Source organism: Lithobates pipiens, unplaced genomic scaffold (genome assembly GCF_037356315.1).
Source record: "Lithobates pipiens isolate NorthernLeopardFrog02 unplaced genomic scaffold, aLitPip1_a1.2 Scaffold_8, whole genome shotgun sequence".
Lineage (NCBI taxonomy): Eukaryota > Metazoa > Chordata > Amphibia > Anura > Ranidae > Lithobates > Lithobates pipiens.
Window position 1 is genome coordinate 596,646,356 of NW_027507903.1, and position 17,610 is coordinate 596,663,965.

Here is a 17,610-nt window from a genome sequence, read left to right on the forward strand (position 1 = left end):
TAACAGCCAGGCATGCCCTTCCTCTACACAGTTGTTGGTAAATGTCAATGAGATTGTACAGATTGAAAAGCTTTAGGCTGTTCATGCACCTTACAATATGATTGTACAATCCGCTTTAACTTTATCGCCAGGATGATTGTAAATAAGGTTTAAATGTCCTCACCTGGCCTCTGTGATAGCACTGGGGTCCCCTGTACATGTGTAATTCTCTACGAATCCCGCTGTACAGTTGTAGGCCTTTGGTTGGCACACGGCTAGGAAGTACGGCCTCAGGCGCCCAACGCTCAGCTTAGCGACATTCGTCAACAACTGTCCCAGGCTCATTCCAAACAAAAAGGGAAGAAGTTGCCGGTAGATGCTGGACAAGTATCCCTCCTTGGGACCCGACTCCGACCTGCGCTGCTTGTTGACCCAATGACATTCCCCCAGGATGATCTGCCAAGGCGGAAAAAACATCATCAGAGCCAATGCAATGGCCACCGGCCAATATCATATAAACAGCCACTGAGTGTTACATAGAAGGAGGAAGCAGATTTTATTTCTTTTTTTCCCTTTAAACAATATTAGCCATTGTGTCACATTCTATTAATAAAGATCTGTTTACAATTAGAGTTGATGAGAAACTTTATTTGTGGTGCATGATTCAAACAATATGGCTGCCACTTGGCCGGGGGCCCCATTTGTGTTTCCATCTGTGTTATTTTTCACATGGCACAAATATGGGGTCACAACCGGCCAAATGGATGGCACCGTTCCCAAGAAGTCACGGCTTCATCATCAAAATTCTCAGTAAAAATAAAATGTTTAAGGCTATCCAATGAATGACGAGGGAAATTGAGAGATTTCTGCAAAAATTCGAAATTGGTGGCAAAATTCTTTGGCGCAAACATGGAAGGCAAACTTTAGCCCCCCTGTTGACATATGGGCATTTCTAACTTGGTATCCCTATGGCTGACTACTTGTGAAATCCTGTTCACATTTGTAGGCTCATGCACCCTAAAATCCACACCAGGGATATGCAATTAGCGGACCTCCAGCTGTTGCAGAACTACAACTCCCATGAGGCATAGCAAGACTCTGGCAACCGCAAGCAAGACACCCAGAAGCAGAGGCATGATGGGACTTGTAGTTTTGCAAGAGCTGGAGGTCTGCTATTTGCATATCCCTGCTCTACACCATGGGTGCTCAACCTGTGGCTCTCCAAGTCCCATCATGCCTCTGCCTTTGGGAGTCATGCTTATAACTTTCAGCCTTGCAATGCCTCATGGGACTTGTAGTTTGGCAACACCTGGAGGCACAAGTTGAGCACCCATGCTCTATGCCCTACACCAGTGATGGTGAACCTTGGCACCCAAGACGTTTTGGAACTACATTTCCGATGATGCTCATGCGCTCTGCAGTGTAGGTGAGCATCATGGAAAATGTAGTTCTAAAACATCTGGGGTGCCAAGGTTCGCCATCACTGCCCTACACTCAAAAAAGCACATAATGCATATTTTCTTTAGTGTATGCGGATGTTTTTGCCCCTACAGTCTTCAATGGGAACTCATTAATGTATTTCATTAATTATTAATGTATGCCGTGTTTTTGTGCGTTTTCTCCTAAAAAACTGCTCTCCTCCCCTTTCAAAGCCCAGGAAATAAACAGCTGAAAACACACAAGCAAAACCACTTGCACAAAGCTTGTAAAATGCTTTAAAAAAAAAACATTTTTACGCATGCAAAAACACATAATAAAAACGTCAGAAGTGGCAAAAATATGCTCTGCACAGGTGTGATTGCAGGCTCCAGTCTTGGACAGTTGCCCCGTAGGCCCTCCTTAAACATCTTATATGTTAACTCATTAGCTGAACATCGGTGCTTACTAGAGACATTCATTTCTGTTCTTTTGGAACATGTCGCTGGCCCGACTCTGCATTTTTTCCAATCAGGGAACACTTTGCATTCATTCAGAGGATGCAAAGCATTCCATGAATAATGCCCGAACCCATACCTCCCAACTTTTTGAGATGGGAATGAAGGACACCTATCAGCAAAAGTATGCAGGCATAGGACACGCCCCTTGCCACGGCCCATTATAGGAGAATTGTACGAAAAAACAAGATTGGTTAAACCCACAAGTGTTTTTTTTTACTACTACTATTCCTTTATATTGGCTTTTGGAATTTACAAATGCAGCAATTTAGAAATCAGATGAAAGGTTTAGGCTGGAAAACACTTTTTGATACATAAAAAGTGCATTTTATATACATCGATATAGGTCAGACCAAAATGAGGCACAAATGAGGAGGAATGAGGGACAGAGGAACATTGCTCCAAATCTAGGACAGTCCCTCCAAATCGGGGACAGTTGGGAGCTATGTGTGCCAAGCAGCCGACCTCCTGTATTGACAGTGCATCAGGTCTGCCACTCAGCACAGGACCCGGAAGCTAGTAGAGACCGCCAAAGTAGCAAAACACAGTGATTTCCAGCTTACAAAGGCATCAGCCAGGTACAAAGTTACATTGGTCCAAGCTAAACCAATGTAACTATGCAAAAATACTATGCCTGGAATTGTTCCTTAAAGTAGAACGATAGACAAAACTTTTTATTTTATTTTATTTTGGATAGAGCAAGGGAGGGTTAAAATCCCTGTCAGATTTGTTTTGAAAGAAAATCCCTGGAAATTAAGGGAATTACTTGGGGACCCCCAGGTCTCCAAAAATAGTGTCCCCATGAGAAGAGAGAAAAGAGAAAAAGAGAGAGAGAGAGGGAGTGAGGAGAAGAGAAAGGGGGAGAGAGAGAGGGGGAGAGAGAGGGAGAGGGATACTGGGAGAGATAGGGGGGAGAGAGAGAAAGAAGGGGGGAGAGAGGGAGAGAGAGAGTGATAAAGGGAGGGGGAGCGAGAGAGAGAGAGAGGGGGGGGAGTGGAAAAGAGAGAGGAGAGAGAGGGAGGGGAGAGTGGAAAAGAGAGAGGAGAAAGAGGGAGGGGGAGAGAGAGAGACTGAGGGGGAGAGGGATAGAGGGGGAGAGAGAGAGAGATGGAGGGGGAGAGGGGGAGAGAGGGTGAGGGGAGAGAGAGAGATGGAGGGGGAGAGGGATAGAGCAGGGAGAGGGATAGAGGGAGAGAGAGGGAGAGGGATAGAGGGGGGAGATAGAGGGAGAGGGATAGAGGGGGGAGAGAGAGGGAGAGGGATAGAGGGGGAGAGAGGGAGAGGGATAGAGGGTGGAGGGAGGGATAGAGGGGGAGAGAGGGATAGAGGGGGGAGAGAGGGAGAGGGATAGAGGGGGGAGAGAGAGGGAGAGGGATAGAGGGGGGAGAGAGAGATGGAGGGGAGAAAGAGATTGGGGGGAGAAAGAGGGAGAGGGGGGAGAAAGAGGGAGAGGGGGAGAAAGAGGGGGAGGGGAGAGGGGGAAGAAAGAGGGAGAGGAGAGAGGGGGGGAAGAGGGAGAGGGGAGAGCAGGAGGGGGTGAGGAGGAAGGGAGAGGGGGAGATAGAGAGAGACGGGGAGAAAGAGGGGGTGAGGGAGAAGAGAGAGAGAGATTGAGAGAGAAAAAGAGAAGGAGAGAGAGAGAGTAAATAGGAAATTTGAATTGAGAAACATTCAGTAACGGGTAACTATCACATAACATAATATTCTAACCCTGCTGTACTTTGGTGGCGAAAGGTGCCCACTGTGCTTGTATTTAAAAATGGAGCTCCAAACATGGAACACTTACTATGACTCCCACGATGAAGCCCACACTGACAAGCATGGTGTCGCTCACTGTCTCCTCTCGGATCAATGGGAATCGGATGCTGTTGTCATCACAGAAGAATCCTCGATGAACCGGTGCGATCAATCCAAACTCAAAGACCAGGAAAGGTGTGAGCACTGCAAGGGAGAAACAAGGCATAACAATGACTTTTTGGTGAGCCCCCTCTACACCTCTATGGCATCTGGCAGTGACAGCTCCTAACACACAGTGTACCTTTGTCGGGAGCAGGTAGCAGAACACCTGTCACCATAGTCACTACTAGTTCAAAAGGAGTAGACAAACATAACCCTTTGGTGGCCGATCGGCAGAGGCGCCCGATGTTATTTGTCTAAGAATGGGTCGATGAGTTGTCTTGTTTAATGAACATCAAATTTGATGAACATTGATGTTATGTGGTGATGCTATCATATCTAATTTAATATTGGTTCACACCGCTGCAACTCCATTTTCAGTGCAACTGTGTAGTGCGATTTTAATGAGACTTTGAATATTCTATGGGGCCAGGTTACACTGTAAATCACACCAAAGTAGCACAGGAGCCTTTCCAAAGTCACACTGTACTGAGTCGCATTGATGGGAATGAGCACCATTGAATATAATGGGTTTACCTTGTCATGTGACTCAGAAGTCGCACTAGTGTCATCTCTGGGAGGCTCATTTTTTTACTTTCTTCTTGCCTATTGTAGAGCCGCTTTTCAATTTGGTGATCCTTTTTGAAGCAATTTACTTCATTATAAGAGCTTTCCCACCTTCATCTTTACTTACACCCTGAATTGCACCAAAGGTCACTGCCCAGCTCTTCAGAACTGAACCCATTGGGAGGAATTGTGCCCCATCCTTGGTGTCATTGGGAGGAATTGTGCCCCATAGTTGGTGTCATTGGGGGGAATTGTGCCCCATCCTTGGTGTCATTGGGCCCCATGGTTGGTGTCATTGGGGGGAATTGTGCCCCATCCTTGGTGTCATTGGGCCCCATGGTTGGTGTCATTGGGAGGAATTGTGCCCCATCCTTGGTGTCATTGGGCCCCATTGTTGGTATCATTGGGAGGAATTGTGCCCCATCTTTGGTGTTATTGGGCCCCATTGTTGGTATCATTGGGAGGAATTGTGCCCCATCTTTGCTGTCATTAGGAGGAATGTTGTCCCTTCATTAGTGTCAGTAGAGGAAATTATGTCCAATTGTTGGTATCAGTGGATGAAAAAAAGGACCCCAAGGGCCAGAAAAAGGCAGCACCGGGTGGAATCTGGCCCCCTGGCCTCAGTTTGGAGACCACTGCTCTAGGGTGAAAGGGTTAAGAAGGGCTGGCCTGGATTAGCAATGACAATGATACAGAAGTCTCCTCCTGCTCTCTGACATCCAATCTTCTTGACTGGAAATGTTATGGGGGTTCAGGATCTATGTCAACAGTAACCCTCACAATCCCTAATAATATAGAGCTGGATTTGTGTTCTTTTCACATGCACACTGGTTTTCTATATTTTATTTGCCTCCACAGACCCTTCCACGCCCATAGCTGCAGCATTAGTTGCTAAAACTATAATTATGCCCCTGCAAACACTGATATCTTAGCTCTAGCCTAAGAAAGATGTTTCACCTGTTCTGCCCCACTTTCATGTATTTTTTATGTCTTGTATTGAACTACATTAGGTGATTTTTTTTTTTTTTTTTTTTTGTACTAAGCTGACATCTAATGGTGGTTTTGGGCCACCTACAACTTGTTTACTAATGTGATTTTCGTATCTTCCTCCCCTTCCTGTTTAGTGCTAGTTGGTTTATTCCTAGCTAGAGCCTCCCTACTTCTTCCATGTTCCCTCATCCAGTGTTAGTCATTTGCAGAGACAGGGCTCAGAAAAGTCATTGTCTTTTTACACTTGAAAAGATTGGAAAAACATTGTTGGATTCAACATCTGTGTCTTATTGACGAGTTAAGCTGCCTGTGGATGGTAACAAGTCAGCAGGTGACTGTACTGCCAGGATAGACTGGGTCTAAGGAGGTCTATCAATGCATAAAGTGGCATGTGAAACAGAACAACACCTATTGCTATTCGAATATTTAAAAATTTTACATTAAAATGGCAATCATGCCTGGCAAGCAAAACTGGCACACCTTTAAAGTTGGCATTCTCAAATGACTGTGTTGGTCAAGGTTCTTACTTTCCCCATTCATTAGTGGAGTTTAAATATATTTTTCTGATGGCTCAAGCTAGACTAATTTGTAAAGAAAATATCCCTAAATAGAAAAGTTGGCAATAATAATGACTTGAACTTTGCCTGCCAGCAGCAGGATGAAAAATATTTAAACAAGCTGCTTTTGCAAAGGAAATGTTGGACCTTCGTTAATGATAAGCTTGGCCGGGCTGTCCATTTATTGGCTGTTTCTTTAACTCCAGGTTAAAGCGGAGGTTCACACAAAAATTGAACCTCCGCTTTTCGGAACCCCCTCCGGTGTCACATTTGCCACCTTTCAGGGGGGAAGGGGGGTGCAGATACACCCACTTCCGGGTATAGACTTTGCCTCTTCCCGCCCCACCGCGCTGTCTGCTGTGGCAAACTCGGGTCCCAGAGACAACACGGACCATTCAGTTTGAGCTGCGCGACTCACGCATGCGCAGTAGGGAACCGGGAAGTGAAGCCGCGAGGCTTTATTTCCTGACTTCCTTATCGAAGATGGTGGCGGCAGCATCCAAGGGATGGTTCGGTCTCGGGTGCCAGTCTTGCGAGGCGGCACTGCATTACTTTAACATTACTTTTTGACAAATGCGCAGTCGTGCAACATTGTACCCAAATAAAATGTACGTCCTTTTTTTCCCCACAAACAGAGATTTCTTTTGGTGCTATTTGATCACCTCTGCGTTTTTTTTTTTTGCGCTATAAACAAAAAAGAGCGACAATTTAAAAAAAATAAAAACATATTTTTAACTTTTTGCTATAAAACACGTCCAATAAATTTATATTTTTTTTTAAATCTAATTTCTTTATCAATTTAGGCCAATATGTATTCTGCTACAATTTTTTGGTAAAAAAAAACTCCCAATAAGAGCATAATGACTGGTTTGCGCAAAAGTTATAGCGTCTACAAACTATGGGATATTTTTATGGGATTTTTATTTTTTTATTCTTACTAGTAATGGCGGCGATCAGCAATTTTGAGCGAGACTGTGACATTGCGGCGGACAAATCGGATCACCTAACTGGCACTTTTTGGGGCGCAGTGACACTAATACAGTGACCAGACCCATACCCCCCAACATTTTGAGATGGAAATGAGGGACACCTACTAGCAAACGTATGTAGGCATAGGACACGCCCCCCCCCCCCCGGCCACACCCCCTTAAAGGGAAAATAACCACAAAAAAAGGTTAATTAAATCCACAAGTGCTTTTTATCCACTACTATTCCTTTATATTGGCTTTTAAAATTGAAAAATGCAGCAGTTTAGAATTTGGATGAAAGGTTTAGCACTGGAAAACACTTTTTTGACAGTAAAAAACGCATTTTATATACAACTATGAAGATCAGACCAAAATGAGGGACAAATGAGGAGGAAAGAGGGCCATTGCTTGAAATCAGGGACAGTCCCTCGAAATCAGGGACAGTCCCTCGAAATCAGGGACAGTCCCTCGAAATCAGTGACAGTTGGGAGCTATGGCAGACCCACTGTGTGAAATCAAGTACCTGCCGCGGTATATCTTGGTGGGGCAGTCCATAAGTGGTTAAACAGCCATTGACCAATGCCTGACTTGGATGGACTGATGGACTTCCAGCAAAATAAAATGCACAAAGAAACAGACATGTTGTGTTTTTTCAAAATGCAGTGCTTAGATGCGGACAGACTGTGAGGTTGACTTACTAAAGGCAAATAGACTGCACTTGCTGGGACAAGGTCATCCAGTGCCCAGGGCAAAAATGCCAAACCTCCCAGCTTTGTAACAGAAGGAAAGCACCCCCATCCCTATGGTAAACCACTGCGCCCAGGGCAGCCGCCCCTTCCGCCCACCCCTTGTCCTGGCCCTGCTCCAGTGCTTAGTAAATGAGCAGAAACTCTGCTGACTGCCATCATCCAATCATGTGCAAGCAAAATGCTGTCTTTTTATTTTTCTTGCATGTGATTGGGTATTCTTTGTAAAGTGAAGCTTTACCTCATTTACTAAGCTCTGGAGCAACTGCACTTTGTAAAGCTATTTGCCTTTAGTAAATCAACCCCTATAGCTTTATTATGGGGATGTTGGACCCATGCATTGCAATGCATGCTTTAAAATGCAACAGTGTAAATGGACCTAGTCATGAAACGCATGCCCATAATAGCCATTATCCGTCAGTTTTGCACTGGATAGACTGTTACAAAATCGAAGCTGGTTGCTGTCGATTATTTTTAACATACATGTTACATTCTGATGATACAATCTCATTTAGATCTACTAACAACTTAGTATAGTGTAATGTCCTGCCTGATTGTATGTAAGCTGTATTACTTAGGAAGGTCGTCACATTATAGTATTGGTAAACCTAAACAAGACTGCGCAGAGATTGCACAATCAGATTGTATTGTGTATGGCCAGCTTTAGCGTTGTGTGCCTTGCTCTGTAGAATTTGGGTTGATTTACTAAAGGAGTAAAAATGTTACTAAAGGTTTCCATGGATGGTCCTACATTGGTTGAATAAGATGTCTCGTGGTATCTGATCATAGGTGCGTGCAGTCTAATTGCATTAGGGTGTGCACCCCAAATGTATTAAAACATGGACAGTGTTAGTAGAGCAGTGGACTTGGTTGGTTTCAGTAGGGCAGTGGATGGTCTCATTAGGTTTTTATTTTTATTATTGTATTTTTTAAAATTTTAGGAGTCCTGTTATGGGGCTTTGGTGAACTATCAACAGGGGGAATCTGCGCCACACCGAGTGATTAGGGTGTGCCCAGGCACATCCGGCACACCCCTTGCACACACTTGTGGGTCTGATTTACTAAAACTAGAGAGAACAAATTCTGGTGCAGCTCTGCATAGAAACCAATCAGCTTCCAGGATGTATTGTCAAAGCTTAACTGAACAAGCTGAAGTTAGAACCAGATTCTATGTGCTCCAGTTTTACTAAATCAACCCCACAGTGTCTATGGGACAGCTCACAACAGACCTAAGCCCTTGTACACATGGTGGAAATTCCAACGGAAAATGTCCGATCGGACCGTGTTGACGGATAATCCAACCGTGTGTGGGCTCCATCTGACTTTTTCCATCGGAATGTCCGACCAACAATGTTTGAGAGCTGGATATAACATTTTCCGACAACACGATCTGATCGGACTTTGTCCGATCGTTTGTAGAGAATTCTGATTGGACAAAGTGCCACACATGCTCAGATCAAATTACGAGACCAAAGCAATTGGCTACTAGCTGCAACATAGTCCCTTCATAACGAACGAACGTCATCATCGGATTTTTTGACAACTTTGTCCGACCGCGTGTATGCAACACCAGTTTCGGACAAAATCCGTCGGAAAAAATCAGATGGATTTTGTGGTCGGAATGTCCGACCGTGTGTACAAGGGCTAAGAGATTGTGGGGAAAAGTCATTGGGCAGGTTAGTACACCTTATCCAATCGTTAATTATTCTCCCCAGCGCTGAGACTGTCTGCAGGTGGCTCCCCATACTGGTGGCTCCCCTTATTCCTCCATTGCTGCCGCGGTGACTACGGCGCCCCTTTTTAGCCAAGAAGATATTGATAGGTTGTCAAATGGTGCATGCCCGTCCAAATGTCTTTACATCAACAAACCTGAGTGTCTGATTAATGCTCAACCACATGTAGGAGAATTCAAATAAAATGGAATTCCCCTTGCATGCGATAGGGCAAAGCTTGACCAGACTATGTGAACCTTCTACTCCTAATCCTACTACTCCAGTGACACCTTTACAAAAAATGCTCAGATTGTCTTGGCATAGACACCAACTTACCCGCGAACAGGCACAGCAGGTCCAACAATATCAGCCACTTCTTGGAGCCCCTGGAGGCTTTGCTCTTGGACTCTCTGCCAACGCAGTGGCCCCCCACCGTCACCTTGAGGACCCTGGGGTCAGGGCACCAATCTGGAGCTCCGCCGGGGGTGAGATGCATCTTTTCAGCAGCAGCAGGGCGAAGGGAACCACGACTTGGATGTTAACCTTGTCTATATCTGGTTCTAGGAGGGAGGACGTCCACTCTGCTCTTGGCACTCGCTGCGTCCTTGAGTCTCAGTCACCTACAGCTCCCGCCTGCAGCCCTCTCTGGAGTGACTTGAAACTTTGCAAGAGCAGAGAAAGTTAAAGGGAGAGGAAGAGGAGGTGGAGCTGACAGCGGTGTATGATGAAGGAAGGGAGGGGGGGGGGGGAAAGGGTGAGACAGACTTTGGAAGGAAGGAGAGGAAAGGGAGATAGCTGCAGAGGAAAAAAGAATAATGCAGCTGTAATCTGAGCTGTGAGTGGTCCACACCCTATAATTCATCGTCCTGGGACCCTGCAATCTACCGCTGTCCCATGTCTAACCCCGCCATATGTTCTTCTGCTGGAAAGTCAACTCTGAAACTCACCCAGCTGTGCCACCTCGTGACCAATCGAAGCTTTCAGACATCCTACCCACTGACAGGTGTCGCTTCTAGCGGCGGTCACATGACCATGTGCGCACACTGCACGGCGTGCTGAAATTGTAGGGGCCATTTAAGGTTTAGGAGACATGCATGGCTGCCACAGTTTTAAAGAGCACCTGTCATGAACAGGGACGAGCGCATCTTGGAGGTTTCATTTACCAAAAACTTTTTTGAAAAACGTGAGCCTTCGCGTGAAAAGGCATTGAGGTGATCGGTGAAGGCAAAAGGAAGGTGGATTTTGGTGGTTTTTAACCCCTTCCCACCCACTCGCCGTGGCCCTTTAAAGTGGTAGTAAAGTAATTTTTTACATTTGTACCTACCAGTAAGCCTATAATAAAGCTTACCTGTAGGTGCAGTGAATATCTCCTAAACTTGCAATGTTTAGCCACGTAAACTGATGCCGCGTACTCACGATTGGAATTCCGGCCAGAAAAAGGCCGATGAGAGCTTTTCATCGGAAAATGCGACCGTGTGTATGCTCCATCGGAATTTAGCTGGCCGAATTTCCGCCAGCCAAAAATTGATAGCATGTTCTCAATTTTACCAACGGAAAAACTTTCTATCGGTAATTCCGATCGTGTGTATGCAATTCCGACACACCAAAAAATCACGCACGCTCAGATTCAACTACGAGACAGAAGCTATTGGCTACTGGCTAATGAACTTCCTTTTTCTAGTCCCGTCGTATGTGTTCTACGTCACCGTGTTATAAACGATCAGAATTTGGTGTGACCGTGTATAGGCAAGACAGCTTGAGCGGAATTCCGTCAGGAAAACCATCAGAGCTTCTTCCGACGAGAATTCTGATCGTGTGTACGCGGCATTAGACATCATATGACATCCATAGGTTGAAATGGAGATATATGAAGAATGCCTTCAGCTGCAGGCATGCTTCAGATATAATTTTTTTTTTTTTCAGCTGGCGATTCCCTCACATGTAAAAGCAATCATATTGTGTTCAGGACGCCTCCCTCCCGCCGCCCTTCAGTTCTTCAATGAATCGACCAGCGGCGACTGTTAACCATAGAGCCGACCATGGACAAGATGGTCCCTGGCCATCTCTATGTCCTTGGAGACTGTAAGCGACACCATAACATCACTTCCGATGCCGGCAGTTAGCTGGAAGGCCTGAGATCGTTTTTTTTTTTATTTTTATTATTATTATTATTTATTTTTTTAAATCTCAGGCTTTCCAGCATAGAGTAGAGATGTGGGGACTTATAGACCCCAGATCTCTCTGTAAAGAGGACCTGTCGTGCCCTATTCCTATTACAAGGGATGTTTACATTTCTTGTAATAGGAATAAAAGTGATCAACATTTTTTTTTTGTTAAGGGAAAGTGTAAAAATAAAAAAATACAAATAAAATATACAATAGAAAAAAAATGAAAAATTATACCGCACCTGTCCCCGTGAGCTCGCACGTAGAAGCGAACGCATTCGCATGTCATGCCCGCATATGTAAACGGCGCTAAAATCACACATGTGAGGTATCGCCGTGAACGATGGAGCAAGAGCAATAATTCTAGTGCGAGACCTCCTCTATAACTCTAAACGTGTAACCTGTAAACATTTTTAAAATGTCGCCTATGGAGATTTTTCAATAGCTAAGTTTGGCACGATTCCACGACTGTGCAATTTTAAAGAGTGATATGTTAGGTATCTATTTACTTAGCCTAACATCATCTTTCCCATTATACAAAAGAAAATTGTTTTGTTTTTTTTTGTTTTTATTCATGATAGCGTTTGTCTTTTTTTCCCAAAAAAATGCGTTACAAAAAGGTAAGAACAAAGTTTGTTAAAATCCTTGCAATGTACATAGATCACCTAGAGGGGAGTGTTTTTTTTTTTTTTTACACTTTAAGGTCAGTAACTCATCAGCCAGGCAGCTAACATTCTCAGAAGAAGAGCTAAACAACAGTAGGCTATTTATTTCTTAATATACAGCTGCCGTTCATAAATGTGAATTATAATGCAGTTCAGAAAGTATTATCTTGTGGTCCAGAGACACCTGCCATGCGCTACAGGCAGGTCAATGACCTCACTAAGGTCTACTACAGTTGAGAGAGGTAGCTTGGTCACTGACCAGCCCCCCCCCCATGCTCATGATTGGGGAATATAAGGAATATCAAATAGACATGGGCGCCGTCAAAAAATTTGTTTTGTTTCGTTTCGTTCCATACAGAAAAAAAAAACTTATTTCGTAATTTGTGTACGAAATTAAATTCGGATTCGTACGAAATCCGAATTTTCGTTAGATTCGGAAACTTTTCGTTAAAAAAACAAATGTTTGTTATGATGAATTTATCATTATGAGGGGCTCCCACCATCCCTGTGCTGTGCTGACTTCCTCTGATTGGTGAACAAAACACCAGTCGTGTTTCTGTTAATTTGGATCCGAAATTCGTTAACGAAATTTCGTATTTCGGATGAAATTTGTGAGCATAGAAATTCCATAGGGTTCCCACCATCCCTGTGCTGAGTTCCCAGGTCTGTACACCTGCTGTGTCCATTATGAGGGGTTCCCACCATCCCTGTGCTGAATTCCCGGGTCTGAGTGTATACCCTCTGCTCCCATTATGAGGGGTTCCCACCATCCCTGTGCTGAGTTCCCAGGTCTGTACACCTGCTGTGTACATTATGAGGGGTTCTCACCATCCCTGTGCTGAGTTCCCAGGTCTGTACACCTGCTGTGTCCATTATGAGGGGTTCCCACCATCCCTGTGCTGAATTCCCGGGTCTGAGTGTATACCCGCTGCTCCCATTATGAGGGGTTCCCACCATCCCTGTGCTGTGCTGACTTCCTCTGATTGGTGAACAAAACACCACTTATGTTTCTGTTAATTTGGATCCGAAATTCCGAAATTTCGTATGAAATTCGTAAGCATAGAAATTCCCATAGGGTTCCCACCATCCCTGTGCTGACTTTCTGGGGCATTAACTTTTCGTAGCAATTATGAATTTTCGTTATGATGAATTTATCATTATGAAATTTCGTATTTCGTACGGAATTTGTATGCATAAAAATTCGTATCCATATTTCGTAAGAAACTAATTGCACATGTCTAATATCAAAGCACAGCACGCAGTTAGATGGAGACCATTAGGAAAAGCAGTACAGCTGGATGGCTTGGGTGCCTCACTCTTTCAGTTCCACTATGCGGAAGAGTACAAAGACAATAATAAAAATATATATCAGGGTAGGTAAACTAGATGTTAAATAAAAATTAAAATTAAAATAAATTTAATTTTTTTTTAAATATAATAATAAATAAATTGCCAAGAAGGTTTAAAGAACAAAAACTCCAAATATGGCTGCAATACTCACCTTCTCCCTAGGGCTGTCCCTCATAGATTTGTTGCTTCGTGGTCCAGTGTCACTCTTCTTCCAGGTTGAATGAAGTCCAGTGTCATTAAACTCACTTCCCGTGAGCCCAGGTTATCATGGACACAACCCCTGCAGGTAAGTCACCATGCTGGCTTGAGATCTTAGCTTATTGCTCTACAGAATGCTGGTCACAATCATTAGCAGTAAGCACCACCTAAGAAGAGCAAGAATTCTGTTCATCACATGACCAGTTGGAAGATGTTTGGAGGTTGATGTATACTGTATATTTTTTTGGTGTGAAATGGGAAAATAGGGAGACAAAGCAGTTTGACATGCCATACAGCGGGACAATGCTGGACTAGCCACCCAATGCAGTCCCACCACATGTTGTGTGAACATACCCTGAAGAACAAGATGTGGGGAAAGGGATGTAATGGGGGTTTGGGGGGGGGGGGCATAGGGTTAGGTTGTAATTGGATTAAACTGGATTTTTAAAGACTTTACCAGAATGATGTTGTGAGTAAAATAGATATTTTGTGTGTGTGGGTGTCATTAGATTGTGAGCTCTTTGGGTGCAAGGAATGATGTTAGACGGACAATATTTAAAAAAAATGACTGAATAATATGTTAGCATTCTAAAAGAAACCAAAAAAAAAAACATTTTTTTTTCTTTTTTGCATTACAGTGGGCTTAAATCTGGGTAAGTTAGCATAGCTAGAGGTTCACTTTTTCTGGCTGGTCGCTTTTTCCTGGCTGGTCGCCAAAATTTACCTTGGACACAGGGGTAAACCCCTGTCTCTATGACGTCTTAGAGCGACAAAACGTATTGAGTGGAGCATGGTCACGTGACACCACCACACATGGAAGTCAGCCATTTTGCTGGTTGGAAACTTGGATATTACTGTTGGATTGACATGCGTTTTATGCATTAATGTTTGTGAGTATCCTGATGCACTTTAACCCCCCTGACGGTATTCCCGAGTCTGGCTCGGGGTGGAATTTTCATACCAAAAGCGGTATCCCCGAGCCAGACTCGGGACTGCATCGCTGGATCCAGGAGGAGGTTTACTTACCTTCTCCCTCGGATCCAGCGTTGTCTCCCCGCTGTACGAGCGAGCCGTGTCTCGCTCGATGCATCACATCGCCGATCTCCGTGCCCTGCGAGCGTTGCGACGCACGGGGACGGAGATCGGCACCAAATTCAAAAAGTGAAACACACAGTATACATACAGTATAATGTAATCTTACAGATTACATTGCTGTATGTAATTATTTCACATCCCCGTTGTCCCTAGTGGTCTGCCCAGTGACCTGCATGCAGTTTTATATAATAAAAACTGTTCTTTATGCCTGGAAACTGGAGATTGTCCATAGCAACCAAAACTGTCCTTTTACATCAAAAATGGTTTTAGACCAGCTAGAAAACAGCGATAATAAATTGGAATCACTCGCAGAATTGAGCGATAGCGATTTGTGGGGAGATCCGTCATCAAATACTGAAAAGTAATGACAGTGACAATTCTGCAACTGAGCAAATTTCAGTATTTTTGATGTGATTACATTATTGAATAATTTTTATTATTGTTATATTATTATTTGGTACAATTATTTATAATTATTTATTATATTATAATTTATGATTTCATTTTTCAAACTTTATCATACCCGGGATGTCTGCTAGACTCTGGTTTGGACAGATTTAAGTGAGTTATTCCTAAGAATTGCAGGACTACAATAGAAAACGCCAAATTTTCATGCAAAATAATGGTACCGCTTTAAAATCCGAAATAATCATACCGCCAGGGAGGTTAATAAATATAGACCTGTTTCTATATACTGCAAAATTAGGTTTTGTTTTATCTCTCTATGCTGCATGGTTTTATATCATCTCCCGTGGAATATTCTGGTCCTGAGGAATTTAAATTACAAGGAGGTCACTCTGGATGCACCGTTTGGGTCTGAGATTTATTTGAGCGCAACTGACAACTCTTTTTTAGGTGGTCCACAATGAAGGGTAAGAGGCTTGGAATTATGTGATGTCGGTGGAGGATATATTATCACCCTTTATGGCGTACCGGGTAGCAGAGCCTGATAGGATGAGGAAGGCCTCTCTTACACCTCTAACTCGGGGCCTCTATTAGTGTATATAGAAGGTGCAGGAGTGCAGAGTCGCACCAGTGCCAGGAAGTCTTTGCAAGCAGCATGGCAGATGTCCTTGCTGAGCTGGTGAAGTCGTCAGATGGCTTCAGCAGGCAGACAAGCAGGTAGGCAGCTGGTGCTGGTGACAGTAGACAGGATAGCAAGGTCAGGCAGGCTAGGGTCATACACAGGCTTGGAGAATCGGGGCCAGGACACAGGCAGGAATGTAGTCAGGAGGCAGGATCTGGAACCGAATCAGTGGAACAGGAGCCAAAGAAGCAGACAGAAGATTGGTCACAGGATAAGCCGAGGTCGGTGAAGGTGGAGTTCAAGGAATGGTCAAGACAAGCCGGGATACAAGTTCACAGATAGCAGGACACAGGGAAAGCTGAAGACCAGGCAGCACTGGATCTGAGCACTGGCTGGGTTTAAGTAGTCTGTTTGGCGCTAGTGTCAATCATAGGTGCTCGCAAGCGCCAGCGCACACAGGGATGCACAACAGGTTGTTTTTGCGTGCAAGTTCGTGCATGTACACATCTATTCGCCAATGCCCAATTCTTACGAGCAAAGGGAACCAGTGTTAGCTTTCACCCGGAAGTTCTTCTAGAGGGATTAACTTGTCTGCTGGCATGTGTTTCCTGACACCCTTTGTGTTATTAGTGCACTTGGGGTGCGTCTACCAAGTTCTGGATGCTATTATTGGACTGTGATGGACTTTTTGTTCATTGTGTGAAAGTGCTGCATATGTATCATTCTTACAGGAGGCAGATACTGGGCTATGCAAATGAAAATCTTGTGCTGTATTCCTCACATACAAAGTATCAGGCCTTGTGCACTGGCAACTAAGGAAAAAAAGAAGGGAATGTATAAATGTGATCAGTAATGTCTAATGTAGCAGTATACATCCAGAAAATAGTCCTAATGTGTACATAGTACAGAGACAAACATTTTGATGGTGTAAAAGCAGCAAATGGCCAGCATATTAGTAATTCACCTCTTTTTAAATATGTATATTCCCTCAGGTTGACTCTAGACAACAGGAGCTGACCGCCCAGGGTCATGGGCAGTCAGCCCCTGTGGTCTAGAGTCAACCTGAGGGGAGAGAGGTCCAGAGTTATGGGCAGTCAGCCCCTGGGGTCTAGAGTCAACCTGAGGGGAGAGAGGTCCAGTGTCATGGGCAGTCAGCCCCTGTGGTCTAGAGTTAACCTGAGGGGAGAGATGCCCAGAGTCATGGGCAGTCAGCCCCTGGGGTCTAGAGTCAACCTGAAGGGAGAGAGGCCCAGAGTCATGGGCAGTCAGCTCCTGTGGTCTAGAGTCAACCTGAGGGGAGAGAGGTCCAGAGTCATGGGCAGTCAGCCCCTGGGGTCTAGAGTCAACCTGAGGGGAGAGAGGTCCAGAGTCATGGGCAGTCAGCCCCTGTGGTCTAGAGTTAACCTGAGGGGAGAGATGCCCAGAGTCATGGGCAGTCAGCCCCTGGGGTCTAGAGTCAACCTGAGGGGAGAGAGGTCCAGAGTCATGGGCAGTCAGCCCCTGTGGTCTAGAGTCAACCTGAGGGGAGAGAGGTCCAGAGTCATGGGCAGTCAGCCCCTGGGGTCTAGAGTCAACCTGAGGGGAGAGAGGCCCAGAGTCATGGGTGGCCAGCACCTGTAGTCTAGAGTCAACCTGAGGGGAGAGAGGCCCAGAGTCATGGGTGGTCAGCACCTGTAGTCTAGAGTCAACCTGAGGGAAGAGAGGCCCAGAGTGAAAGCTCAATATGGAAATCTGCAAGGTTAACTTTGAAAAAGTGCAAAT

The 17,610-nt window shown here is 44.7% G+C and overlaps 1 protein-coding gene across 1 annotated transcript in view; it reads right to left on the bottom strand.

Moving 5' to 3' along the window:
- The window catches only part of LOC143961252 (phospholipid phosphatase 3-like), a 29,135-nt gene extending 18,871 nt beyond the window's left edge, over positions 1–10,264 (bottom strand). Inside the window, exons 1-3 of the mRNA XM_077470487.1 lie at positions 9,686–10,264; positions 3,700–3,854; positions 164–435 (exon numbers count right to left, since the gene is read on the bottom strand). Coding sequence (XP_077326613.1) covers positions 164–435; positions 3,700–3,854; positions 9,686–9,845 — 587 coding nt within the window. The 5' untranslated portion in view covers positions 9,846–10,264. The remainder of the gene's footprint in view (positions 1–163; positions 436–3,699; positions 3,855–9,685) is intronic.
- Positions 10,265–17,610: the final 7,346 nt, after the last annotated feature.